At 39.7% G+C, this 27480-nt stretch overlaps 1 protein-coding gene across 3 annotated transcripts in view; it reads right to left on the bottom strand.

Moving 5' to 3' along the window:
• Positions 1-5865: 5865 nt before the first annotated feature.
• The window catches only part of DGLUCY (D-glutamate cyclase), a 32020-nt gene continuing 10405 nt past the window's right edge, over positions 5866-27480 (bottom strand). For 2 of the 3 annotated variants that reach the window (XM_075191768.1, XM_075191767.1), the window contains exons 2-15: positions 26734-26801; positions 23391-23493; positions 18179-18293; positions 15906-16059; positions 15626-15824; positions 15233-15383; positions 12869-12991; positions 12060-12257; positions 11327-11587; positions 10197-10296; positions 9290-9438; positions 9043-9162; positions 8218-8366; positions 5866-6990 (exon numbers count right to left, since the gene is read on the bottom strand). In XM_075191768.1, coding sequence (XP_075047869.1) covers positions 6850-6990; positions 8218-8366; positions 9043-9162; positions 9290-9438; positions 10197-10296; positions 11327-11587; positions 12060-12257; positions 12869-12991; positions 15233-15383; positions 15626-15824; positions 15906-16059; positions 18179-18281 — 1848 coding nt within the window. In that variant the 5' untranslated portion in view covers positions 18282-18293; positions 23391-23493; positions 26734-26801 and the 3' untranslated portion in view covers positions 5866-6849. Of the gene's footprint in view, positions 6991-8217; positions 8367-9042; positions 9163-9289; positions 9439-10196; positions 10297-11326; positions 11588-12059; positions 12258-12868; positions 12992-15232; positions 15384-15625; positions 15825-15905; positions 16060-18178; positions 18294-23390; positions 23494-26733; positions 26802-27480 lie in introns of those variants that run through there. The other variant, XM_075191769.1, reaches the window with a different exon arrangement.

Here is a 27480-nt window from a genome sequence, read left to right as displayed (position 1 = left end):
ACTGCTCAATCCTATAGTAACTAATAGAAAGCAGCCTATACTTGCAGCATAGCTTTTTGTTACCATTACAGCAGCCAAGGCATTGGAAGGGAGCCAAGGCTCATTAAAGGGGAGCTTCAGTAAGCTGGAGGTGAGAAATTGTCTGCAGCTGACTGCAGTAGCTGCTGCTTCCCCTCCTACCACAGTAATCCCACTCCTCTATCTCTCCATATTATATATCTTGTATCTCTTTCAACTTAAATGAGGCCGTTTGTGTAGAATAACCCATGTCTTAATAAATACTGAAAATGATCACGATGATGAGGTTTTATTCACCCTTTACTCTAGTTCCCTTTCAGTGTTACAGCTCCACATTTTTGTGGATTCTCCTAGCACGAGGAATAGCGTGAACATTTCATTTGATAAAGGTCATTATATCCATCATGCTGGTCTCCTATATGTCAGTATGCTATAGAACACTAGTGACTGATTACATGCAGCCTGTCCTCCTTTTATTCATGTTCATTCTAAACCGCTACATATTTTCATGATGTGTTTGGTGATGAACTGTTAAAATTTAGTCTTACTCAAATTACCTAACCACTGGCATCAGAGATGTGCTTTTCAATATCTAACATATATTCTTTTAATACTTGCACTTTAGAGTAGGTTATATAGTTTTCGAATCCATTGAAACATGGCAAATGCGTGGAAATGGATCAAGGAGCTTTCAAAAAATGCAACGTTGGTTAAAAATATGCAAAAAAAAAAAAAAAATTATTGGAACACAGACTTTACATGCAAAGCTCCTTGTTCCAATGCAAGTTAAACACAAATCGCTTGGAACAATGATTTATAGTGGCCCATCCGTTTACATGCATATAACTTGGGTTAAAAACGTACAATTCAAATGCCAGTAGGTAGCCTAATTCACTGTGTAAAAGAACCAACCACAAAATGTTGCTTCCCATCATGTGGAAATCCAGCAAATGTTCTGTGCATCACTATAAACCAATTGATTTGAGAAAGTAATGAAAGTAAATGGTCAGCACACTCTTGTGGGTAACTTATATGAAGTATAAGAGTAATACACATTGTTTAATGCCTCCTGCCCCTTCCCACTGTAGGGTGAGGGGTGTCTAGACTGATGCCCTACTCATCACTTCCACAAACAATTGCATCTGAGTTTTGTGCACTTACAACTAATAATGCTAACAGGTCTTTCAATCAATAAGGTAACTGCCATTAATTTAGCCATTTACATCTAAATTGGCATTTTTAAACGAATCCCTCCATTAGGCTGCCTGAGATAGCTACCTCATTACAGGAACAACTCTGGGCGTTTAAGGACACAAGGTAGCGAAAATTATTACATTTGCAGAGCCAATAATCTGGTGCCAGAAGGTACGACGTGTGCTTCCCCCCATCCGCAGATATTCTTTGTTTATGTTGCTAAAAATGAACTGGGCTTTTACTAAAGAATTAGAGAAAAATCAATACAATAGAATTAGGTAGTCGGTACATTATTTTCTTTGGTATCTTACACTCACTGGCTGCTCAGACATAGTCTATTCTTTACTAGTCCAGTTATGTACTAACAGTGTGCACAGGTGCAGCAACCCCCCACCACCCAATCAGCTTTGAATGATTGAGTGCATGTTAGATTGGGATATAAAACATTTAATTGCTGCTATGGGTTACTTAACATTTGCAATTTGCTGGTTTATAAAACACCCCACCCTCCCAAATTAAATGTAGCACCCATTTAGGCTTTTTATTAGTTTCATATCACATTAAATGTGTATTTTTTTTGGTATATGCTGCCAGAGACAGGAACTTGAAAAGTAAGTACATTTGTTTATATTTACACCGTATACCCCTCCCCCACCCCAGCACACACTTAATATAAAATATAATTTTTGGGTGTAGACGCCCTTGAAGCTGGAGAAACATACAGCGATATTGCAGGTGTTAAACTGTCCCAATAAGGCTTTGGGGCGCAAGCCAAAAATGCAAGAAGCACTACCAACTGTAAATGACTAAGGATGTCTGAAATAGTATTCATAAAATTGTTGTAATTTGGTTCATACAAATGTCTAACTGCTTATAAATGCAATGTATTTATTTCATTAGAATTACTAAGTCATTTGTGGTTGCTTGTGCATCGTTTCCAGAAATCTGTTTTCCAGTAAACGGCTGCTGTTCTGCTAAGTACGACTGTGGGCGAGTACAGAGGGCTGAACAATTATGGGTAAAGCTGCTGTTCAATCTAAGCTGCAAAGAGTAAACATAAAAAGGCAGAACATTGTGCATTGCTAACTTACGTTTCCTATAGCAACATAAAACCTTGTGAGAAGAGGTTTAGGAGGGGCAGGGAGTACAATACATGCCCCTCCCATCTGCGGCGACAGAAGACATTGTGCAGGTTGTCGCTGGTAGCACACTAGTAGTAGTCTGAAGATATGGTTGGATGGACTGTCTGCGTTATGTGTTATATAGATGACTTACTATTGCTGCCACTTAGGAGGTCAGGGCTCCAGTCAGTTTGTGCAGAGATCGTTCTGGGGTTCGTGCGTACAACTGGGTGTGTACACTGCCTATTTTGTTGTTTTTTTTCTAACAGAAGAGGTCAGATCTGTGAATATAGGGGCAGTGGGAATAAAAAGCTTACCACGTGAGGACCGACTTACCGTCATTGTGGTCTTAGTCTCATTCTTGGTTGTCACTGATGTTGGTGGAAGAAGAAAACATTTTTCCTGCAAAAAACAACTTCATTTAGGATTTTAGGTCTGTGGATAATGAGTTTCTAGAGCTCATTAGTTGGGTGTTTATTTAATACCACTAACGGAGCTATAAAGTAGTGTAAGTCCGCTGTGAAGAGAGCAGTTAGGTGGAGAGAGTGCTGTCAGCATATACATTTATAGCTGTGGAATATCTTGTTTATTTAGCAACCTGTACTTGAAAAATGCAGTGTGTTTATTGCTGTAGATGTAACATACCGTGTGTGTGTGTGTGTGTGTGTGTGTGTGTGTTGCAGTGGTTGGGATAGTGTTTATAGCATGGAGAGATCGGAGCTCTTAGTAGGTGTCAGGATAAAGCATAGATCTGATATGCTGAAATAGAATATTGGATATCAGGACCCAAATAAATCTTTGCATGAATACCTAAATTCACCTGATGTTCAATTCAGATAAAGGTGTGACCGAATGAGCCCAGGAACAGGTAATTGAGTTAGGTAAACCCTTTGTGCAGAGACCAGCTTTAGATATGCAGATCAGACATCCATTGTATTTGATCATGTATTTCCCTAGCTAATTTACTTCCCTTCAATAGGTAGTATAAACACAAACTAACCCCTAGGTGTAAATTAGAGAGCTTGCAGTTATTTACAAGGGATAATTCATAACTGCAGGGTAAATAGGTTGTATCAAATGAATCCATTGATAAGCTAGTGTAACAGTAAAAGACGCAGAGTCTGATGTAATGGTGTTTGGAGGTTTTTACATTCCAGTGTGAGGAGATAAGCCTGCCACTGTTAGCAGCTTCCAGGACATAGCACTGTTTGCTTGTGACACTTGAATAGACTTGTAGGTACCGCTCAGCATGTGGTCTGGCTCAATGAGGCCAGGGGATAACATAGCCTATATGTAATACTGTATAGACAGAAAGAATTCCGTTTTAAAATATGCCACTTAAAATCAATAAAAGCAGAGATCAACCACCTATTCCTCAATAGCATGAGGAAGGGCAGCTCATATGTTAAATTAAGAATTCTGCCCCACAGAAAAATGAAGAAAAGGAGTGGAAGCTCTGCGAATGCCCTGTACTTAGGCATGTTTGATATGAAAAGATGTACAAAGTCATAGGGGATTGGTTAATGATAAAATTGGATCGATGTAACGCTGTTCAGGACAAATATATCACATTGTAGAATTGGTTAATAAATCAGTCAACAGGTAAATTTGGTTTGAAAAGGTGTCCCAGGACACAACCCCGATTAGCATTAACCCTGCCCCTGTGAATGCCGCACCCATTTGAGGTTGCTTAAAAATCTGTGTTCTGAGGGAACAAATTGTCAGACTTTTGGGGATCAATCTAATTGAAGGACTGTCCATTATTTCTGCCTGCCCCAGGCATACAGATTATTATATGTAAGTAATGCTCTGTAGGTTATCTCTTTTATTTTAAACTGTTTTGCTTGTTATGTCAAATTTATTATTTGTTTATTCCTTATTTTTCTTTATATCTGAATGCCCTGTACCTTTTGTATATTAAATCTAAAATTTAATAAGTTGCGTCCTTGATACTCTAAATAATCCATAGCCTTTGTAGAGGAGATTGCTCGTCCAGGTAAACCCTTGGAATGCCAGTGTGTGATTTGTTGATACATTTGATTAACAAGCTGTGTGTGCTTGTATGTACATTTGTGTAACAGTCTGGAGGTGTGAAGAGTTAACCCTGTGTGTGCTGGTGGGAGTCTTGCTAGTTTGTGGAACTAGAAGCCTGTGTGCCAGTAGGGGATAGTATATTGGGGTCCTATTGCCCGTACCCAATAGGTGGTGGCTGTACCTGAAGTGTCTGGGGGTGTGAGAGCGCTGTGTTTGGGGGCGATTCCGTAGGTCTAAGAACCTGTGTGATAGGTGAGAGAGACTGCGGGCTGAAATCGTGTGTGACCTCATACAGCAAACACCCCAACGTCACGGCAGCTGGGAGCGCGTTCGTGACAGTAGGTAATGATTACAACTTGTTAGCTCTTAAGAGACTTTTATTTGCTGTAATTCTGGGCATCACAGGAGTGAGACATGATGTCAAGTGCAAATGATAAGTGACTCTAGTAAGCGATGACTTAACATTTTATTTTGTATTTAGTTCCACAAGCAAAATGGAAACTGATGGAATTAAAGGACACCTCTCACCATCACCCCGAGGAGGCAGTCGTTTTTTGGCATGAACCAATACTTAAGAGAATACCACCTATGTATGTATTCAGGAAGGAGCAGTGACACCATTGCTCCTAGGGAAGTGGTTGGGATATATTGTCTGTGATGTCACCAGTCTCTAGTAAATAGGGCCCATCCTCATGTGGATGCCTGTACTATGTGTAGGCGGCGTGTACCTCCACCACACTATCCTACGTCCCAGAAAATAACAATTTTAGAGGGAAACTAGGCTTACATTTGGTTGTACGCAATCGCCAAAATACACAGTAAAATACATGTGAATGAGGCAAACGTCTCCATATCCCCAGCTTTGTTTCTGCGTCCTCTATATCCCACAGGTGATGGTTTCATTCTTGTGAAATAAAATATAACACCTTGATCTGTAAGTTCTATGGTCAGGATGAGCAGAATCATCTCACAATAATGATACAATCAACCTATGAAATACTTTGTGCTGCTGTGAACATTCTGGTGATCCCATTGGATTCATGTTGTTCTATCTGTGCCTACTTCAAAACTGAAGACAAACAGACACGCATGAGAGGAAGACCGACAACAAGAGGTGCTTGGGGGCCTTTGTGAGCCCTGGTTTATGTTTGCTACAATTTCAATGAGAACTCTGCTTTGTAATATTACTGTACTGTGTGGACCTTTCACATAACCACAGACAAGTTCATTTAAACTCGGCCACAATTTAGTAGGCATAATGCATCATTTATTTTACTCTTTTCCCTTTTAACCTTCCCCAATAAGTATAAAAATGCCGCACTGACATTTTCTATTTCAGATATTTTTATTGTTCCTGTTACTGAACATTTTGTATTAATCGTTTATACTGTTTGTACAAATAGTCATTTCAAAATAGAGTACAAAAATAAAAGAGGTACTTGCACCCTTGTTAAATGCATCTTAAAAAGTAAGGACATGGCAGGAAATGAAAAACGCCTACAGACAGAATTGTTTTAATCTAAGAATAGCACAATATATGGCAACGGTAAATATTATTTCAACATTAAATTACATGAAATTTGAGGTAAATATCAGGATTATACAAATATCACATTAGTCTATCACTTCAAAGTGTGCGATGAAGACTATGGGGTTGATTTACTAAACTGTGGGTTTCAAAAAGTGGAGATGTTGCCTATAGCAACCAATCAGATTCTAACTGTCATTTTGTAAAATGTACTAAACAAATAACTAGAATCTGGTTGCTATAGGCAATATCTCCACTTTTTCAAACCCACAGTTCAGTAAATCTACCCCTATGGGTCTGATGCAGAGTGAGTACTAAAAGTGCCCACACACATACGTGCCTATGCAGATGCCTAGGATTCTGGAACTTACGTTTGTTTGCCTGAAGAGGCGGGAGGGGGCAGGGAAGGGGTGTTCTAACATAGTCAGATTATGGTAAGTGCGTGTTCGAGCAATTGTAAACTGATGCACCAAAGATAAACAACTGTCCAAACCCTATAATATGCAGGTGGGCAAAGGCATCTGATGATGATCGGGCACCAACATTAGTGAACCACCTATGAATGCTGATGCAGATATGGGTTTTCTTTGTGGCACGTGCATATATTATGCGTTTGTCCACGCCTTTAAACGCTATTTTTCACGCATGTAAGATGGGGTGTTTCTTCTGCGTGGAGGTTTTTGAAGTATTATTGCTGCCTAATCCTGAATTTCTATTTTTCAAAACAAATGGTTATTAACACAGGTATAAGGGTATGTGACCCATGCCTGGCGTGGACCTGCATATTGGGCGAACACAATTTTTGGCATGATTATGCCCACCTCTGCATCAGCCGCCACGTTACAGTACTTAAATCATTTATTTTGCACGTTCCTATAAATTTGAGATTTCCTGTAGTCCCTGGTAACAGTGTGCTGTTTAGCTACGGATATGAACTGGCTGTATCTGACCTGGTTACACTGTTACATCCAGGAGACGCTGGATCATGTCAGAATGGGTGTTATAGAATAGAAGACCATCAACCTCCATAGCCAGATTCCCAGTCTTCCCACTGCGGATTCCATGGCCGACCAGTATCCCCAGCAGCTTCTCCTCCTATAAGAATACAAAGAGTTAGATGTATGAACTTAGAGGTGAAGTTGAACCACAATGTTCCTCTATTAGTATGACAGAACCATCACATCACTCATCTCCTAATATACTCTGTGCTGCTGGGAGAACCTGCTCCTTCCACTATATAACTGTTTGCGGCTTCCTGCTGCCTCCATTCTTTTCCTTACATAATGTCACTGCCCCTGTTACATGCAGCTCTGTTCTCACTAATCACCAATGGACAGGTCACTACGTCCCACAAGATCGTCAGTCATCTCCTGAAATAATCTCTGTGGCTGTGAACACAAACTGATTGGATACAGGTTGTTCTATTCTCTGTCATTTGGTGACAAACTAGAACTGAAGAATAAAGGGGCTCTCTAACACTAATTAAATGCACCATAAAACCACTGATTATGTCCAAATACTATATAACAGAACCAAAAAAATATTTTATATATAAGTCATTGGGTGATATTTAAGTGCATTTTATTCATACTAGGCACACATAAAGTCCAAATTTTAGAACTAATGCAAAGCACATATTCGGATTAAGCAGCAGAAGCTAAAGATATAGCCCCTGGGAGTGATAAATCCTTGTCTTTCTCATAATTGCACAGAAATTAGATTTTGGATGGTCAAATCCTAAGGATTAAGTGAAACATGAACCTTGTTAAAACTCTTTTGGAGTTCAGTCGGATTCCATAGAGAATCCGATTTCCTGCAGTATAAAGAACTTTGTATATTGAAGTCCCTAATTAAATAACTATTAAGGTGGGTAAATAAAAATTGCAGGTAGCAAAGTACAGCAAGACCTTTACAGATTGCAGACATTGTATGTCTTGTTCCAGTGTTTGAACTCGCTAATCTGTACAGTCGATCTCTGGGCCCCTTACAAGAAGCTTTAGGCTTTAGTGCACTGCTGTTTTTCTCCCTCCCCTCTTCAGACTGAAAAAGAGATAAAGCAGCTTCACCCCCCTACACAGCATCAAACATGTAATAATTCACCAAACAGAGAGCTTGTTGGACAGATATCATGAAGTAAACACACTTCTTTTAGCAACAGCCATAGGCCAGCTCAAGGAGTTGAAGTCTGACACATTGAGCACAGAATCATGGACTCCTGCCTTGCTTACGGGAGGGATTTCAGTACCACATAGCGAGAGGACACCTTTACCTTTCTACTCTCAAAGTTAGAAAAGCTGTACAATACACACAAGGGGATATTACCTTACTGACAGAAGGGAGCGATGATGCCCATGTCTGCTCTGAAAATTTTGGGAATCCAACAGCTCTTCTCAGGTAACGTTCGTGGATCTCGCAGGTATTTAGAAGGTATAAGGCGCACGCAACAGCATAACCGCCCCAGTTAGACACTCCTAAACAGAGAAAATATTCAGATCTATCCAGCAGACAGTATCCTGACATTGGGCAGCATACAGGAATACTGAGATATTAATAGATAACTCTACCGAACCGGACTCCATCAAAACCAAAATTTTGGGGTAAATAAAATAAGAAAAACATCCTTCCCTCAACCCACCCGATCCCCAGTTTAGGGAGAATTTTTATAATAATCTGAGCAGCACTGTTGTTCCTTTCCCTGTGTGCTCACATTAGGCATATTAGAGATGCTCACAAAATAGCTGCCTTCAGTATATTCCAGTGATATCACTAGTTGACAGCAAAACTGATTGGCTACATTGTCATTAATAATCACAAAATAGATGTCTGGACGATAGGTACACTATAAAGCAGCAGGACGCAGAAGACCAATTAGATGGGGAGAGAAATAAACAGACATAATTTAGCACCTAGTGAACTTCATATGGTCTAAGACAGAAATTCTCCTTTCTTTGTTTCCGCTTAAGAAGAGATTTTGAGAAGACGGACGATATCAGACCGCGATCTAATCAAATGTGGCGATTTATTTAAAAGGATAAAATGTTTCTTGGATTTTACTCTAGTGTAGGGTCCTGTAATCAGTGTTCTGTTTGAAATCCCTGTGTCTCTACTAAAGCTGCAACAAGCCAACCATCTTTTAGCAATGCTCACCAGCGATAACCGTGAAGTCTGCGGCCACATCGCACGCAATGAGGTCTCCATTCGGGATATACTTTTTCACGGCTTCTTTCACTTTGCCTGTTCCAAGCTCATTTCCACCATCTCCGATCCCTGGTAAGAGAACATTGTGCAGTTGTTTTTTTTCCAGAAGGTCACATACAAATATGTCCTGTTCTCTTCAATAATCACTCGTGGCCCCATAGGGGATTCTACAAAGAGAAATCATGATGCTACATACCAGTCGTGGTGACACCTGGAATAGTCTGTGCAGCCACAAATAGGTTATCGATAGGATCCACCAAGTGTTTAATGTTTATCTTTCTGGCATTGTAATAATTGCCGTCACTGGCCCGTCCAGCTCGTTCGATGGCTACCAAGTGGTCAAACCTTGGAAAAGAGGAGAATAAAAAAAGATTTGGCCTTGCTAATGACTGCAGGGCCTGTATAGGTAAAATAAAGCTGATCTACAAGTGAAATCATCAACTAGCAGATCGTCTTGTTATCTCTCATTAACCTTAGTTGGTCAAAGAGGTAGTAATTTTGGCTGGTTGAGACATATTTAAAATCGGTGGTATCCAAAGGATCTGTGTTGTTACTAGTTCTGGTATTCCGGAGCGCTGAATAGCCTACTAACCAAAAGAGAATAATGTTTGTGTAGTAGACTGCGGCCCACCCTGCCTACTGGGCACCAGGGACTGCGGCCCACCCTGCCTACTGGGCACCAGGGACTGCGGCCCACCCTGCCTACTGCGCACCAGGGACTGCGGCCCACCCTGCCTACTGGGCACCAGGGACTGCGTTCGGTATAGTCGATGACCACGGGAGACTGAGATCTGTATTGTATACTTGCCACCCACCAGAGAATGGGAAATTGTATTGTATATTGGTTATCATGTTACTGTGCTGGTATATTGTGAGGGGCACTGATGCATACAATGTGTTAATGGGAATAGCAAGTAGTGCTTTCGCACAGTTGAGGGGAGCGAAGAACACACATTTTGCCAACTTTGCAATGGGTGCTAAAACAACGTCTCCCGCTACTGGCAAAGCATGCTGGGACTTGTAGTTCAGTACAGCCAGAAGTTGGCAGGGCATTTTATGAATTACAAAACAGATGGCGCACAGATTGTATAGTCTTCTCTAACCTGGGTGAGGCCGGGTCTCCGTTCTCACACAGGAATTTCAGAGCGGAATCTGGAGTTTCTTCTTTGTAAGATAACAGAGGCACAGGGGTTTTCAGCACTCCTGGTTAAATAACGAAAATATAAATAAATGAGCCAATAGTGTAAAAATAATACAAAGACAACACAAACTGCTGCAATTCAGAAAGATTCCAGGTGGAAAGGTTTAATGAATGGACGTGGTTGTAAGTGACAAAGGCAGAGGTAGAGGATGCTGGATCTCAGAGCGATGATACTGGCAGCAGAACAGGAGGATGGACTGAAGAAAGGAAAGGTGAGCAGCAGGTAGCCCAGTCAGAAGGAGGTTACTGACAGACTTAGCTGAGGTTTTGCAGAGAAATTGACAATATTTTCAAGATTTCCACAATAGTGTATATGAACACAAAACAGACAGGAATCAAAATTCATGTCTCCGTGTGTCTGCACCACAGTGTGTAACCTTTGTTTTCTCTACATTGATAGACCATCTCTGAGATATAAACAGCATTATTATCGCCCCCCCACTAGGCTTCCTAGCACTTGAAATAACATAATTTTACAATTACAATATACAGCAATAGTGACACCTGTAGGTTATAAGAATTTAGTCGCTAAACATTTACATTTTTGGGCTTAACTATTACAATGTCTCATATGTGCCAATATAATATTTTTTCAATCACACCAGAATCTTACAATTATTTTTTTTTAAAAAAAGTGATTGATGCTTTATGAAGAGGGAAACTCTTCTTAGTTCTCTAGTTTTTAAAATACCAACATGTTCTGCAAAAAGTGATAATCCAGGTACACCAAGGGGGAGATTCAATCAGCAGCGCTATGTCTTCAGAACAGTGCGTAACAAATCAACGCAATGTTGTTACTGAAATCTCTGCTGTAAACCTTCTCTCGTGACCACTAACCTACAGTTTAAGTCTGACCAGTCCTGTGGAGAACACTCTGCATTTTCTCTCCTTCCGTACCTGCCTCTCTCTGGGCAGCACAACTGGTTCTATATTCTACATAGTGGACTTTCCATATTTATCCCTGATCTCATTTTTTGCCCGCCAATTAATAATAATGTATACACGCACATATGTAAGCTGACAGGAATATACCTTGCTCTATAGCCTTCTCCAGGATACTTCTGTTCATACTGATGGCGCGTTCATCTGTTACTATGGCAACCTCTTTCCCCAGGGCCTGCAGCGTGGCCGCTATGGCGAAGGCTCCGGGTGGGCCGTCCGTTTCCTCTGGAGGATCGTGCCGGAAGTGGGTGGGGAAACCAGTGGTTATTAGGACGGATTTGGCGTGAGACAGGGACAGGCAGGACTTCAGCAGCTCGTCCTTAGTAAGCAGGTTTTTAATGCCTCGGTCACCTGTAACACAATCAAATATTCTCAGCTTTGTAGATAAAGGAAGCATTAGTGTACAAATATATAAGTTGTTTCAAAACAGGAACTTCCTGACTGACAGCCGGCTGGGATTAACGCAATTCTGCCCTCAAGGAGCGTGCGTTCCTCGCCAAAAATGTTTCTTAATTTTCACAGCAGGTATACAGAGGTGGTCATATAAACAGCAATATCAGGCAATTAGCAAAACAACTGCAATACCTAATAATGATCCTGTCAAAGACCATCTGGAAGATGACAGCTATCGGTGTGTGTGTGTGTGTGTGTGTGTGTGTGTGTGGTCATCTTCCAACAGACAAGCTGATTGCTCAGATCTCATCCAATATTACCACCTACGTGTGGTATAATTGAGCAACGATCCTCTGTTATAATAATCCATGTTCATATTCAGATTGTATTTGTTCATGTAAACATGTTATATAGACATGACTATTTTTACCTGGGTCCACTCCAATGATTGTCTCCAAAGCTCGGATTTTGTCTGCTGCCCGCTGTGAGACCAGGCTGTAACGCAGAGGATCAGAGGAGATTCGCACGACCTCCGGCACCTCTTCAGCGCGAGAATCTGCCGTGTCCTCATTTTTTACGTCCGTAATGAACATACAGCCAGGAGAATGGGTGAAAGCCAAGGTGGATTCTGCAATAACAAATGAAACGGTAAGATGCAGACTGACAATCACAACTATTCAATGACAAGATAACTTCACTGAATGATATGAGCTGCAGCCTCTGTCCCTGCGATTCTTTACTTGGCCACAGAGCCAGCTGAACAGAGTGGTGACAACTGTCTGCTTTGATTGGTCTTTGAGGAGGGGGAAGGACCAATCAAAAGTATTGTCCCTGCACGCCAAAAATACAATTGCATTTGTCCCCCCTTAGCTGGACTTGCTCCTAAAAAAGCCCTTAGGGTGTAGCATCTCCCCTACATCTGTATAGTCCTACTGGCAGATGGACACTCTCTAATGACAGGGATATTATATGCAAATTATTGGGAGGAGAGATTGAGCAAATATCTGGAATAAAGATGGCATCTAACACTAGGTGCAGGGAACAAATAATAAAAATAAAAAAAACAGATCAAAATAAGTTTTTCTTGCTATTGTTACCACACCCTGATTGAGACATATTCTTAATTAGGAATTTAAGGAAGGTTTAATGTAGCTCTGACAGATCCACCCTCAGTAGACAGGATTAGGTCAGATACCCATGAAGTCATCACATATCAGGTTGACGGACAGCGATACCCACTGCAGCTAATCACAGCTTCCACACCGGTCACACCACAAGCCCAGAACACCGGGACATCACCCGGCTGTGGCTGTACCGCGTCTCCGTAATCTGGTTTCTGGAGATCTTTGATACCGAGGAAATCTGCCCAGAGACAGAAAGAAAAATCATTACACGATCTTAAAGTAGAGAATAAAAACCACTTCATGCAACATGTAAAAAAAACAAAAACAAAAAAACGTAGTGCGGTAATTTAATTAGAATTCCCAATGTATGAATAAGTGCAGATTGGCCCCGTACCAATGTGAAGATTAAAAACAAGTTTAATCGATTTATTGCTGCAAACTCCTACACACATCTTCTTTGAACCAAAGTATAACTTTCCAAATATCAAACAAACGAGGACAACCTGGTGTAGTATATTTAAAACATAATTTTGATAAGTAGAACATATCTGCACCAGATTAAAACACAGATCAAAATGATAAAGATGGTAATGGAATTATTATTATTATTATTAATAAGAATATTATATTTGAATGCATGCCCACATTTGCCAAATATATGAAGATATACTAACCACAATAACAAATGTGTATGTATTAGCAATAACAATATACAATAGAATATCTAGAATAAACATGAGGCACTTAGATGGGCATTCACAATATGATCAACATGTGCTCTAACGCTACAAGGTGAGCTAAACAAAAATAATATATATATATATATATGGGGGTGATAGTTGGCATGGAACGAGGGGTAGGAGATGAAGCAAGGGCATGCTTATTTTTTTTATTACTGTAAATTTAGTCTATGAAGGGAGAAGAATATTGTCACGGTTATGGCAGCTCCCGGGAAAGAACCACTTGGCTGGTGTAGCAATCAGACACCACGTCTGGCCAAACAGCTTAATCCTAAAAGGAGCGGCAGTGAGGTACAAGCTGGTTAAGAATAGTAGAGGACAAAGCCAAAGTCAAAAGGATTGGAGAAGATCGAATAGTCATGTTCAAAGTCAAGGGTTTGGAGATGGCAGAATAGTGATGGTCAAAGCCAAAGTCTGTTGGAGAAGATAGAATAGTGAGGGACTAAGCAGAGGTCAAAGGATTGGAGAATCAAGAATAGTGATGGTCGAAGCCAAAGTCAAGGGATTGGAGAAGGTGGAATAGTGAAGTACAATCTGACAGAACAAGTCGTCTTCAGAGCAAAAGCAGAGAAATCCAAGACAGAACATTACTTCTGTAAAGGTTTGTTAGAACTGAGGGACTTTATAAAGTCTACAAACAGGTGAGATAAATGTTCTTATTGACTTGACCTTCTCATGTAAGGGCTGGTTACAGAGTAGAGAACCTGTGCAGTAGTCCAGGGTGAGGGGGGATTGTTTAGGTTGCTGTTAGCAGAGTGCTGATTACAGGAATGGAGAGACGGTATTGTTAGCGGTCATCGTGAAATGTTTTCTGACAGCTGCTAGCAGTAGCTAGTGCTGGTTTAGTCTCACAAATATATTTTTTAAGTTTGTTTCTCTTTTTGTGGGCATCGTCTTTAATCCACTTGGTTGCAGAATCCAATGAGCAATCTAATTTGTGCTGTACAGAGAACTCATTCACATCAGTCCCTGCCCCATTGTCTCTCCGAGAGAGAAACTAGGTCAATTTTTATTGATAGAAGTCAATTAACCTACCATTATATTTTTGCAGTGTGGGAGGAAACTGGAGCACCCGGAGGAAACTCGCACAAATACTGGGAGAACATATAAACTCCAGACAGAAAAGGCCATGGTCAGGAAAGCCTCATAACCCCAGTGATGTAAGGCAGAAGTGCTAACCACTTAGCCACCGTGCAAAGACAATCACACCTTAACCAATCTCTGCTGGCCACAGCACAGTATGTATCCATGGTTTCTCTTTCCACCACTTCTGTAAATGTTTCACCTCAGAATGTGTAAGGTAGTGAGCACCAGAATTAATAACTATTAATACAAGTCATGATAGCAGGTGTCTGTGCAAAAAAAAAAAGTGTTAAAGACTGGGGCAAGGTATCTTTGCTGAGTACTATTATACTGGTAGCGTTGTCACCCATATCAAAATGGACAAGCATGAACTATAGACGTAGAATCATTTACTGTAAAGCCGGGGATCATGTGTATCACATGTCCAGATTTGAATGTCTGATTCGACAACTTTATATATTGTACTGAATACATTTAAAACAAATACAAAAAATAAAACCTAAAAAAAACCCTTGGTTATATGAGATCATAATTATATATATAATATACAAGTCATGCGTAAACAATATGTATAAACTCCTGTTTATAATATCTGTACAAATGTTGAGTTCTGACGAAGTGACACCAATTATACGGTCATTATGAGGACTGCTGACCTGAGGAGCCAACGTGGACTGGAGGACCGTGGCATTTGTGCATATGGTGTGTTGCCATCACGGCAGCGTCCAGCTTGTCCTGAGGAATTGGTCTCATTGTGACCACAAGATTGCAGGAGAACGGACCCACTCCATGGCAGGGAACGACCGTCTGCAGGAGAAACAAGTCATGATTAATAGGATAGGAACCTGATACAACACAATAATCTACATGACAAAACCTCTCTCACTCCTCCCCATTCATACATGGAATAAAACACATATGTACTTATAATTTCCTGTCCTAATGACTTCATACCACATCTTTAAAGTAACATCAGGAGGTCGCCGATAGCGCACATTGGAATGGTAGGTTCGATTCAGACACAGCTCCCATCACCAAGTTCTACTTACTTTGTACATACTGACATTACGTTCCTGCTCCACGTTCCTCACAGGGACCCCCAGCTTCTGAACAGCACTTTCAAAGGTAAAGCTGCAACCCAGGTAAAAGGTCACCATATCCCTCAGCTGCTCGGAGTAAGCCTCCAGACTGGCGAGATTCCCGGTATAGACGCCGCGCTCATACCTCCGGTACTGGAGGCAGTCTGTCCTGCAACATAAACCAGGCGGTAACATTACATAAGATCCTGAGATACAGATATAAGACCAGTCTTAAACGTGGATCACTTACCGGATGTCAGAGTTACTGCTAAGAGGTGGGCACTGCCACTCTCCAGGAGCGCTGCGGTATAATAGGGGCAGAGGGCCGCTGTTAGCCTGGCAGAACTTCTCAAAGTCATCTGCTAGGGATTTCTGTAGGATCACCACATTGGCCTGGTTGTAACCTTAAGCATAGAAATTAAATATCAGGATCTACAGCTCTTGAGAAAATACAAAATGTACAGTTCCTAGATCTGTGCAGGGACTTAAGGACACATCATGTGTCATGGTAACAGATGGATTGCAATCCCACCAGCCATAAACATTATTATTTGCACGGAATATCAGGGATGACTGAGCTGCTTGTGTCTCTCTGATACAGAGAATTCACAGTGCACAGAAAGTTCTTTTATCCTCGTCAACTAAACCACTTTTGGGGAAACACTATAAAAATACAAATTAAATTGTTTTTCTGAAATCTATTGCAATGTGTAAACCTTCTTACAGACTGTAGGCGGTGTTCTGTACCACAAAGCTACGACACTCAAACGGTTAAAAATTACAGAGTAGAATCCTACCCAAACACAGAAAGACTTGCAGTAGTACACAACAAGTTGGATTGATTTTCATGGGGCAAACCCTAATTGGGAGGTTCAGATGTCGATCCACAGGTTATTAAACCCTGGTTTCATTTTAGCTCAAGGAGAATGGCTGAAGCTCCACCTTGTGGCAAAGACAGAGTACTACACATTCTTAATAGTTTAAAAACAAAGTCATTCTAAACACAAAAATATTATTTTAAATACTTGCAGGACATTTTCAAGAACATAAAAGGTATCTGTTACATTTATCTATCAATGTTTAAGAACAATTTGCAATTAAAGTAAAATGTAACAGCTATCGTGACAACTAATAACTTTCACACTTTAACTGCTAACGTGTACCAAGGGCAAAAAACGCAGGATTTGCAGAGGGAAGATTCACATCAGTGGGCGTGACCAGCATGCATGGGGCGTGGCTATAAATTTTAGACAGTGCTTGGCTGCTCTCCAACTCTCCCTATCCCCATAATATACAGGGTCAATGCCGGGTGCACTACTGTTAGGTGTATGCAGCTCTATCTTTTCGAGCAGAGCCTTGTGAAGCAGGGGCAGGGTCCAGCCACCTCAATTAAGCAGTGTCCCAGGCTTGGAGAGGGGTTTCCAGGCACTAGGAAACCCCCCCCCCCCCCCCCTTGGTTTGCCTATGGCGTACAGCAAATTTTGCTACATATTTCATTCCACTTGTACTTGACAAACTTCAGAACGTATACTACATATGTACAATCAGATTGCTCATACAGTTTGATATGTGTTGCTGTTGGTTAAAATGTGAATTTTCATCTCAACAATTGTACATTGATCTTCATGTTTAATTATTTGCAAAGTGACAACTGCTGGAGTTTGGACTCCTCTTCACTCCTTGTGCAGATGAAGTCATGTTGTGTAAAGCCATTATCACAACATATACTATATATATAAGTTTTAAATCACTTTGACTTTCCATATATGTTCAGTAAAACACATCTACAGGATTATATTATATCTATATATTTATCTATCAGAGTTTATTTCCACATATGACAGCTGAAACACTGCTTGCTTATAATGAAAACAATTAAAACAAGTAACATTGTATTTATAGACAAACTGAATAGTGCCCCCCAGTGGTTGAATTATTTAAACAACGGAGCAGTACAACTATTCTTTAAAAACAGCGGTGATTCGCAATTTCAAAATATATTGTGGATAAAGATAAACCACCTTTCGAACAGGGAGCATTTTTCATATACATTTAACGTTTTTAAAAATGTGTTTAATATAAATTTTCAACTTTATCAAACCCTGTCAGACTGTCAATATTGGTTCAATTCGCCAATTTTTGATAGATAAATGAACAAACAATCAATAACTGTCTGTATCACATCGCTGCTGATATCTGGGGTAATTCCTGTGTACCACATAATACCACCATGCTCCTTCCCTGTCCTGAAACTAAGAGAGGCAGATGCCAGCTCTTGCTAGATGCTACTATAAAATGCAAGACTTTTGTTACCCAGTCCCTGAATAAAAATGCAGTATTAGCATATGTTTGTTTAGCTTGCTATACCGACAATGTTTTCCTGGATAAAACAAGATTATATTCCTCGTACTTTCATTAAGCAATGCCTATACAAACAGAAAAACAGTACATTCATCTCGAAAATGTAGTCTGCATTTCTATGTAAAATGTTTACAGATAAGAAGAATACAAAGTGATTGTTACCTGCAGACATTCCTGAAGTGTTGCGGACATGGATTTTGTGGTGTCGGATTAAACTTCGGACAGCAGCTGGAGCGAGAGATCTCAGTGCATGCAGGCAAACCATATCAGTGGCCTCCTAATAAACAAACCGTAAACACCTTGTAAAAGCATTGCACACAGATATATATATATGCCTGTCACAGTCATGAAGAACTAATGCCAATCTCACATCTGCTAGAGGACAGTAAAGCTGGGTACAACCTATGCAGTGTTACTATAGATGCAATTTCTGTAACAATGTTATCAACAACTGAAAGTCACTATGACCATTCGTGTGTACACATCTACACAATTTACCGTCAAATCTGTGATCTTTATCTCTCAACCAACTGCTGAAAAGATTGTGTACACTACAGATATCTGCCTACGTTGCCGGTCGTGAGTGCGTACACACTTCCACATTTGCCCGACATCGTTCAATCGTTGATTGTGAAGTTAAGTCTAGTTCATAAATGCAAATCAGAGGATACGATGTGCTTTGGCACGATAAAACATGATCGTGGGAGCGTGCACACTAATGAGATATTGGCCCTAACAGTTGTTTATTGCAATTGGCACAATAATTGATTGAAAAACCTGTAGTGTGTATCCAGCTTAAGGAGCGATGAACTTTAATCAAAAGTATACACAGCACACATATTCCTAACAAGACATTATACACAATTTTGAATATTTTTGATTAAGAGGGACTTTACTACACTAGGGGGGGATACAGTTCTATATATTTTATTGTATTTCAAATTTATAAATAACATTTTGCACAAATGTCTAAATTATTGTTTTTATTGTTGGAATTGTCGTCTCTACTACGGCTGCAGTTATTATATCTGTAGCTTTTCTCCTTCAGTCCGATTGGTTTGTCACTCTCCCTGTACTGTAAGCAATAAGTGGCTGAGTTATCATTGGTCAGCGGATAGTGACATCTACAGCTCAGAGTCCCACTGATTGAACAGAACATGACAGATCGCCAGCAGAGGCGGCTGCCATGCAGAGGACTTGTCACCACGCATCTGGGCACACAGGAATTCAAACCAATAAGACAGGGATAACATTTTAGCTTTGAATCATTACAGAACACTGCATTATTTAAAACTACAGTACACTTTGTATTACATTTTTTATTAGAAATTTCAGAGAAGACAAGATACAAAACATCATTATGTAATGACATAACCTCCAATGCATTGTACATCCAATAGATTTTGTACATTTTTCTCTGGTCGGAAATTACACTGACAAATATATTTTTAGCAGCATTGTCCTTTTAAAGGGAGTTTGTACTCTGAAGAAATGTATCAGAGAGACACAAATAATGTCTAACAGACTGTAGTTATATACTTTCTCTATGGTCTCTTCTATGGGATGTTACTGATTCTATTGTTTATCTTGTCATTTACTTATCTGTATTGTTTTTCTATTATTTGTTATTTGTGTAGCACTGCGGATTCTGTGGCGCCGTAAAATCCATGAAGATGATGAAAATGTACTTGGAAAATACTTTATTTCAATTACAGAAGGAAGGTAATTTTTGCTTATTAACATTCTAATTGGTAAAAATATGGGACTAGTAAAGTTATACAGTAGGATATCTTCTTGTAACACATTGATTTCTATACAAGGCATACGGATACCACTAGGACAATACACAGGACTATTGGAGTATTGAGATTTCCATAAAGATTAACCAGGCCATAATATTCTACTACACAGGAAATGTATGAAAAACAAAACATTTGAGCACAGATTGATTTTACTTTCCTCTCTCCAAAGCTAAAGTGGCAGAGGCCATTTGTATACAACTAGACTGCAGGCCATATTGCCTCACTGCTCTTACATGATATATCGCTGGCATTAGGATGTATCGACAGCAAAAGACCAGGAAGAGACTGACAATAAAATTGCAAAAGGAAATACACACAGTACATATAGCCGACATGTCTTTAAATGATGGACAACGGTACTGCAAAGATGTTCTGCAGAAGTTGTTGCATTAAATCTATTAGACATCTCTTATCCGCTTAGACGGAGTTAATTAATTGGTGGGATCCACATACAGACGTGTAAGCAACAGAGTCTATCAATATGGAGACAGTGTCACTAGATGGCCTACCTGGGATACGTCCATGATAGACACAAGAACCGACTGTGGCAGAGAATAATACAGTGCAGTCTTTATTTCCAAAGGTTCACTTATAAGAATCAATTGTTAACCAACTGGTTAAACAGTTATAACTGTGCTCTTGACAGCGCCTCAAATAAGGATGTCTCGCTTAAAGCTAAAGGTGATGTCAGGAATCAAAACGATCCAATTCCATTTTAACATATAATCAAACCTAATTTGTCAGGAGGTCGCTCATTGGCTGTTTTCCTAAAGACTGATCCTAACTGTTAGATGACCTGCCCTTTTTTAAAGACCCCCCCCCATCTCCTACTGCAGTGCATGTCTATGAATGGTCAGCTCAGCAAGGAGTTTTACAACCTGTGGTCCCAACTCACTTTCTATTCCTCAATGTTCAAATGTAACAGATCTGGATGTGTCATGAACATATGTTTTGCATTAATCAATCCAGTATAAACGGGTCAATGTATAGATATCAGGTTGATTAGTTGAGTGAATACTCATTTCCTCCTATTACCAGTGTCACCAACAGCCTTATTGTATGGGTTGCCATTCATTTTATTACTTATGAATAAGAATTTGGTCACCTTTGATATCCATTAAAATAGGTATTTTTTGAATGGAATTAAATGTGCCTATATAACAATATAATACGTCTGTTTGGGGACTGCAGGGCCCCCCACTGGGACGGTGTTCCGATGTCATTAAGTGACAATGACAAGACATGACTCACAGCAGGGGTTTGTACTCTTGCCCCTATATGTGACAGGGTTATCATCCTTCCTGTGCATACAAATACCCTTCCACTATCCCTTCAGCATGGAGGCTATTTCATTTCATGTACACTCACTGCATATGGGCAGAGTATCAGCTTTAACTTGAGGTACCCAATTTGTGGAGCAGACCACAGAGGAGCATAACATCAAAACTGCCACCCGCCGCGTCATTCCACCTGACAACATAACAACAATCCAAAGTTCCAGTATGGAAGTTATTTAAACCGCAACTACATTAGTGGGCTGAAGCGTGGAATGATGTGGCTAAAAGTGTGCCCAACATATGCTCCACTGCTGCGGAGGCCGATTCCATCAGGGGCACCACACCCCCAGTGTGCAGGAAAAGGTGACCTCTGCCATTCAGGAAATGTTCCACTTTTTAAAAAAGAGGAAATAGACTTTAATATGAATAGAGCAACATCCGATAGTGAAACAATGAGAATGGGGTGCATCTCTTCCTAGCAGCAGTGAATGGGCTTGGTCAATCCTGAAATGTTTCCAAGAACATGAACGTGAATTCACCTTAATGCAATGTTCACCTCAGGTCTCACTCCAGCATCTGTGGGATGAGATATCAGACATTCCAAGGAGTCCTTTTATCTAAACTCCTTAGCATATATAGTTGGTGTGTGAATCTACATTTCATGAAACAAGGAAATAAAACATCTTTTTCAGTCATTGTAAAATGACTTATGTGTTACTGGACTCAAGCAGATCTTCTACTACCATACACAATGCCTAATAAGGTTAATACTTGGACTCAGTCTGGCAGATCTGTACTGTTTGCATATAATACCAATGACTACTTTGAAGAGGGTTATTCAGGTCAGGATTCCAATATTTTGTGCCGCTTGGCCTCTTCTGTTAGCGCAGTTACCCGCATTATAAATACTTACAGTGACCCTCTCAAATATGGATTTATACAAGGTAGAACTGTATTAGGTTCCCTATGTGAATATATAAGCCTCTGGGATACCCATGCCCTCAGCTTTATTCCTCACAACCAGACTCTCTTCCAATCCGGTCACTTCCACCCTAAAAACATTGCCAGAATACGCCCTTTACTTACTCAACATGTTACCAAAACTATTATCCATTCTCTCATCATCTCCTGTCTTGACTGCTGCAACTTCCTGCCATCTTGCATTCCTGTCACTATGTATCCCCGCTTCAAACCACGCTCAATGTTGCTGCAAGACTGACTTTCCTCTCTCACCGCTCCACATCTGCTGCACCACTTTGCAAATCCCTACACTGGCTCTGTGCCCTCCAGAATACAATTCAAATTACTCACCCTGACCTACAAAGATCTCAACACCACCACCCCTTCATAATTCTCAAATCTCACATCAAAATACCTCTCCCTTCCACTCTTTGACCTACCTCTGACCTTCGCCTTGTCTCGTCTCTGGTTACCATCTCTCATTCCCGCCTACAAGACTACTCCTGTGCTCCTCCCCACTTATGGAATTCTCTACCACACCCAATCAGCCTTTCCCACAGCCTTCAAATCTTTACACATTCTCTAAAAACCCATCTCTTTTTATTTTTTTTAGAGGTGACCTTATCCTTTAGAACACTATTCACACTAATGCACCCTCATAACTAACCCAATCTTCACTCTGAGCCACACTGCTCCTCTTGTTTCAGCTGTGCCCTCTTCCACTTAGAATGTAAGCTCTCTGATCAGCAAGGTCCTCCATACCCTTTGTTTTCATGTCTGCATTTATTTTGTCTACCTCGTATGTCCCTGGTTTATGTATGTCCTGTTTTTTTTTCCCTACTGTATGTCGCTGCGGAGCACTGTGGCGCCTTACAAATCTACGATAATAATAAATAACCACATAATTCTCTGTAGGTCCAGCATCTGCCGATCTTAGCTTACACTCAGGACTCCCTGTTTAAACATTCCTCTCGGTCTTGTTAGATTCAGAAAAATCTCCTGGTTTCCTCAATGACTACCCAGGTACTCATATCATTAGGAGTAATCATTTACTTTTTAATTCCGGATTATGCCCTAATCATGACAAATTAGGTATGAGTATCTACTAAGTAGTGTAACTGCTAAGCAGTCCCATTGTCTATGTCAAAGCAAGATTTCTCCAAACATTATACAGAGTTTATAATGACTTGGAACTTGAATGGTTTTTATTGTGTATAAATGTATGTTTTATTAGTTAATATGGGTTATCTTTTGACCACATAATAAATATAGGGCTTACTATTGAGATTTAGGCAAGCTACAAACATATGCAGATATAGACATTAAGCTACTCACCTTGTAGTATAAATGACAGTTCAGAGAAACAGTCACCGGAGAGAAACTAGAACCACGAAACAAAAGTTCCGGGAAATACAAGTTCTCAGTACCACAGCGACATCTAGAGGAGAGAAAACAAACTTACAATGTCCGACTATTTGTGAAATCCAAGTAATGGGGTTAGAAATATTATAAAAATGTCCATAGAAGCTAAATGTGTGAGAGCAAAATAAACCACCTTTAAAAACATACATGAACATATTCCCACAAATTATCTTAAGCCAGATAAATAGTTTGAAAAAAAATGGATTTGTTAAATATTTTGTAGGTGAAACCAGGGGGTGAACAGATTTACACACTTAAATTCAACAGAACATTCTCTCTATTTTATGCTGGTCTAATTTAAATAGCTCCAAATTATTTTTTATATTATACAATACTCCGACTGCCTGTAATTCACCACTCAGGGAATGTAAATGCCGATACGTGCCGTACTCTGCGTAAGATCGCGCTGAGCATGCCCAGAACCAGACCATATGCCAGTGGAAGCAGCAACGTACAGTTCATTTTCGAGCACAAATTACCCTTACTACAGCCTCCTATGTCATAAGTGTAGCGGGGAGGGGACAGAGTATATGCACGTAGTCAATGTACAGTAAGGGTGTGCCAAGCTCGAGTGCACGCACCAGCATCCATTTCAAGCTTTGGGCTTCTCAAAGGTACGCGTTTTTTCAGTTGTATCACTTGCACCAGCTATAGGCCAAGTGTAAGTGCCGATTACTAATGATGAGGGCTGTGTATACAGCTAGAACATGTGTTTGTAATCAGGAGCAACTGTAACAATGCATTTTATATACAGCAGACAATCATAACATCCTGATAAATAACATCCTGATAAATGCACTGGAGTGGGGGAAAAATGCCTTTTTTGTTAACAATTTTATCATTAAGGACTATATTATTAACAGGTGACAATCACTGAATACTTTTTTTTTTCCTGTGCGTTTTTTTTTTTAGACTTTATATCCAGCATATGTATTGGAGGTGTCCTGCAGTGTTTACTAGGTACCCAGCACTACCCCTTCCATACAGTTGCTAATCTGTGTACCCTCTACATATGTGTTTCCTAATTGTGTTTGGTTAGTCTAAGGATTGTGTTGATTGAATATAATGTTGCAAAGCAGTAAAGATCTATCTTTGGAGATCTGTTGGTTGTATGTACTTTCCTATCTGAATGACCATAAAGCCTGAAGTGTGAATAGTCAAACAGATGTTTTTATTGGAGTATACACATAAACAAATTACATATATGGTCCGGACCGAAAGAATAAATATTATTCAAATCAGTTAAGTGCTGTATATAGCAAGAATTCAATGTATCAATTGGTGACAACTTCCAATTGGTATTAATATAAAGTCCAAGGTATAAACAATTGTCCCCTAAAATCCAAAATAAATGTCCAAATCAAGTTCCTTTTGCAATCTAAGTGTAAAAACTTGCAAACCCTTGGTATTCTCAAAGTCTAATGAGGTTAATCCAATACCAGTCAATGCTTAATAGAGTATAGGAATTATTAATCCATACATATCGCTGTTAGTAAATCAACTCACCACTTGTTGCACCTGTGATTACTTTCTATGCCTCCTTCTGTCAAACAAAATAAACCTCCCTTCTGTCAACATTGACTCATATATATTAGATAGTTTTGTTACATTATATACTTGCAAATAAAGGGAAAAGTTGTGTTCATACCTTGATTGTTTGTACATTAATTTTGCAACATAATAATTGCAACATAAAATATACAGAAAAGTATAAAACTGAACTTTTTTTTTGTTTTACACCATTTGTGCTCTAACAAACTTTGTGTTATACAAATCTGGATACCTTATCTTTGTGCACATATAGATTGTGTTTTTTGCAGTATCCACATATAGAGAAGATAAATAAAATTGAAGTCTATATAGAGCTCCAAAAATTAAATCAGATATTTAATACTTAAGAAACTTTTTCTGAAAAATCCCATAACAAGATCTATAGAACAAAATAGTACATGCAGAGAGACACACACACACACACACACACACACACACACACACACACACATTTAAAACATAAGCTAGTTTTATCCAAGCCACCTAAAAAGGAAATTATATAAACACACTTAAAAGAATGGTTTTGGCTGACAGAGGATATCACGACAGCGAAATCTAGAAAACCACCCAATTTAACCAGAGCGGAACAAACAGCGTTTAAAGAACTCAGCAATGACAACACTATAATCATCAAATCAGCGGACACGGGAGGGATTGTCAACATGGACAGTTGCAGTTTGGCTGCAATGGCAAACGCAAATCTGCTCTAGAGGCCAACATTACCCTTCCTATACATCCAGACTGTAACCAACCCCTAGGGGTATATTTACTAAACTGCGGGTTTGAAAAAGTGGAGATGTTTCTATAAACCAATCAGATTCTAGCTATCATTTATTTAGTACATTCTACAAAATGATAGCTAGAATCTGATTGGTTGCTATAGGCAACGTCTCCACTTTTTCAAACCTGCAGTTTAGTAAATGTAGCCCCTAATATTTTCCCAAAGCAGCCAATTGATCTACTTCTGTTGAATCAAAGGTCAAAATATTATTGCAATAGTAGAACATAAGGTTGGCTTTATAATTGCTGAAAATCAACACACCCACCTGGTCAACACAAACAAATAATAATGTTTAATGAAACATCCCTGGCATGTCTTCACAATATGCAGCTATACAACAGAATGTCCTTTCAGTTATTTGAATATAAAACCAACTCAATTGGCACAAATATCGGATACTACAAGAGTAACAGACGGCTATGAACATTTCTCTTTACATATAGGAAATACATCTCTACAGGGAAACAAGCTCAGCGCAGTTTGTAGTATAAAGAGGCATCTGGCAGTTTGATTAAGACAATTATATTCATTATTTCACATAGGAAGCGGGGAAAGCTGCAACGAAAGGCCGTAGTCGAAATCCAGGCAGATTGGTTAAGATTGAATGACTTATGGGTATGAATGAGAATAAAAAGCAGTATCTTTTCCACTCTCTCGAGCATTTTCTTGCAGTTTTACCCTTTTGCCGCGGGCATGTTTGGAGCACAAAGGGGTAACAAATTAGAAAAGTATAAATGTAATATTGTATGTTTAAAAAACAAAATAAATAAATAATAAGAGTTAGGTATAAAGTAAGCTGTAATGTAAAAACCTCACATTAACATTAACCTTCTTTACACACAATCATCGTACCAAAAAATATAATAAAAAAAAAAAAAATACAAATATAAAATAAAAAAAAAAATGACAACTTGAGTTACTCACCCTGTGCTTCACATCACAGATAACTTACTATCTGCATTTTCTTTTTTTCTTAAAGTCACTAAAATACACTATAGCCAAAAAAGTAGTACGACCAATAACGGTGGCCATTTTGTTGAAGCCAAAGTCCAATTAGACAGATTCCCGACAAAAATGAATTTAGACGGCAGACAATATATGTTATTTCTAATGCATGCATTACTGGGAGGTTCCTGGAATCAGTTTCCTAAATCCAACACACAGTTATCGCGAATGTAGGTGTGGGGGTTCTGGGAAACAGGATACACCCCTGAGTATGCCCCTGTGTTAATTACTTCCATTTGTTTTTTGTTCCATTTTTAATGAGTGAAGGACGCCTCCCTATATTGTAACGCAGGTATCCTAAGGTGAGCTCAGGCAGGACAGAAACCCCTGTGGAGAAGAAGGGCAAAATTGTAAACTCAAGAGATATTAGTGTCCCTGATCTGCCCCATACTTCACCTATGTCTACTAAGGCCTTACCTCTTAGGACATGTCTCTTTTGACTGTTGAAAACCAGAACTAACCCACAAAAATTGGGACTATTGGCAGGTATCTCACAGAGAGAACACTGATCCTTATGGCGAGACACCTTTGCAGTACACTTTACCCCCTCTATCTAGAATGTAAGCTCTCAGGGCCAGGGTGTTCTCAAGACTGCCTCCCTCATATGACCTTGTTATGTCTTAAGCTGAATCCTCCACTACCTCATGCTATTATTGCTAGCTCCTG

Source organism: Mixophyes fleayi, chromosome 12, assembly GCF_038048845.1.
Source record: "Mixophyes fleayi isolate aMixFle1 chromosome 12, aMixFle1.hap1, whole genome shotgun sequence".
Taxonomy (NCBI): Eukaryota; Metazoa; Chordata; class Amphibia; order Anura; family Limnodynastidae; genus Mixophyes; species Mixophyes fleayi.
The sequence above is the reverse complement of the archived record's forward strand: the minus strand, read 5'-3'. Positions and strand labels throughout refer to the sequence as shown.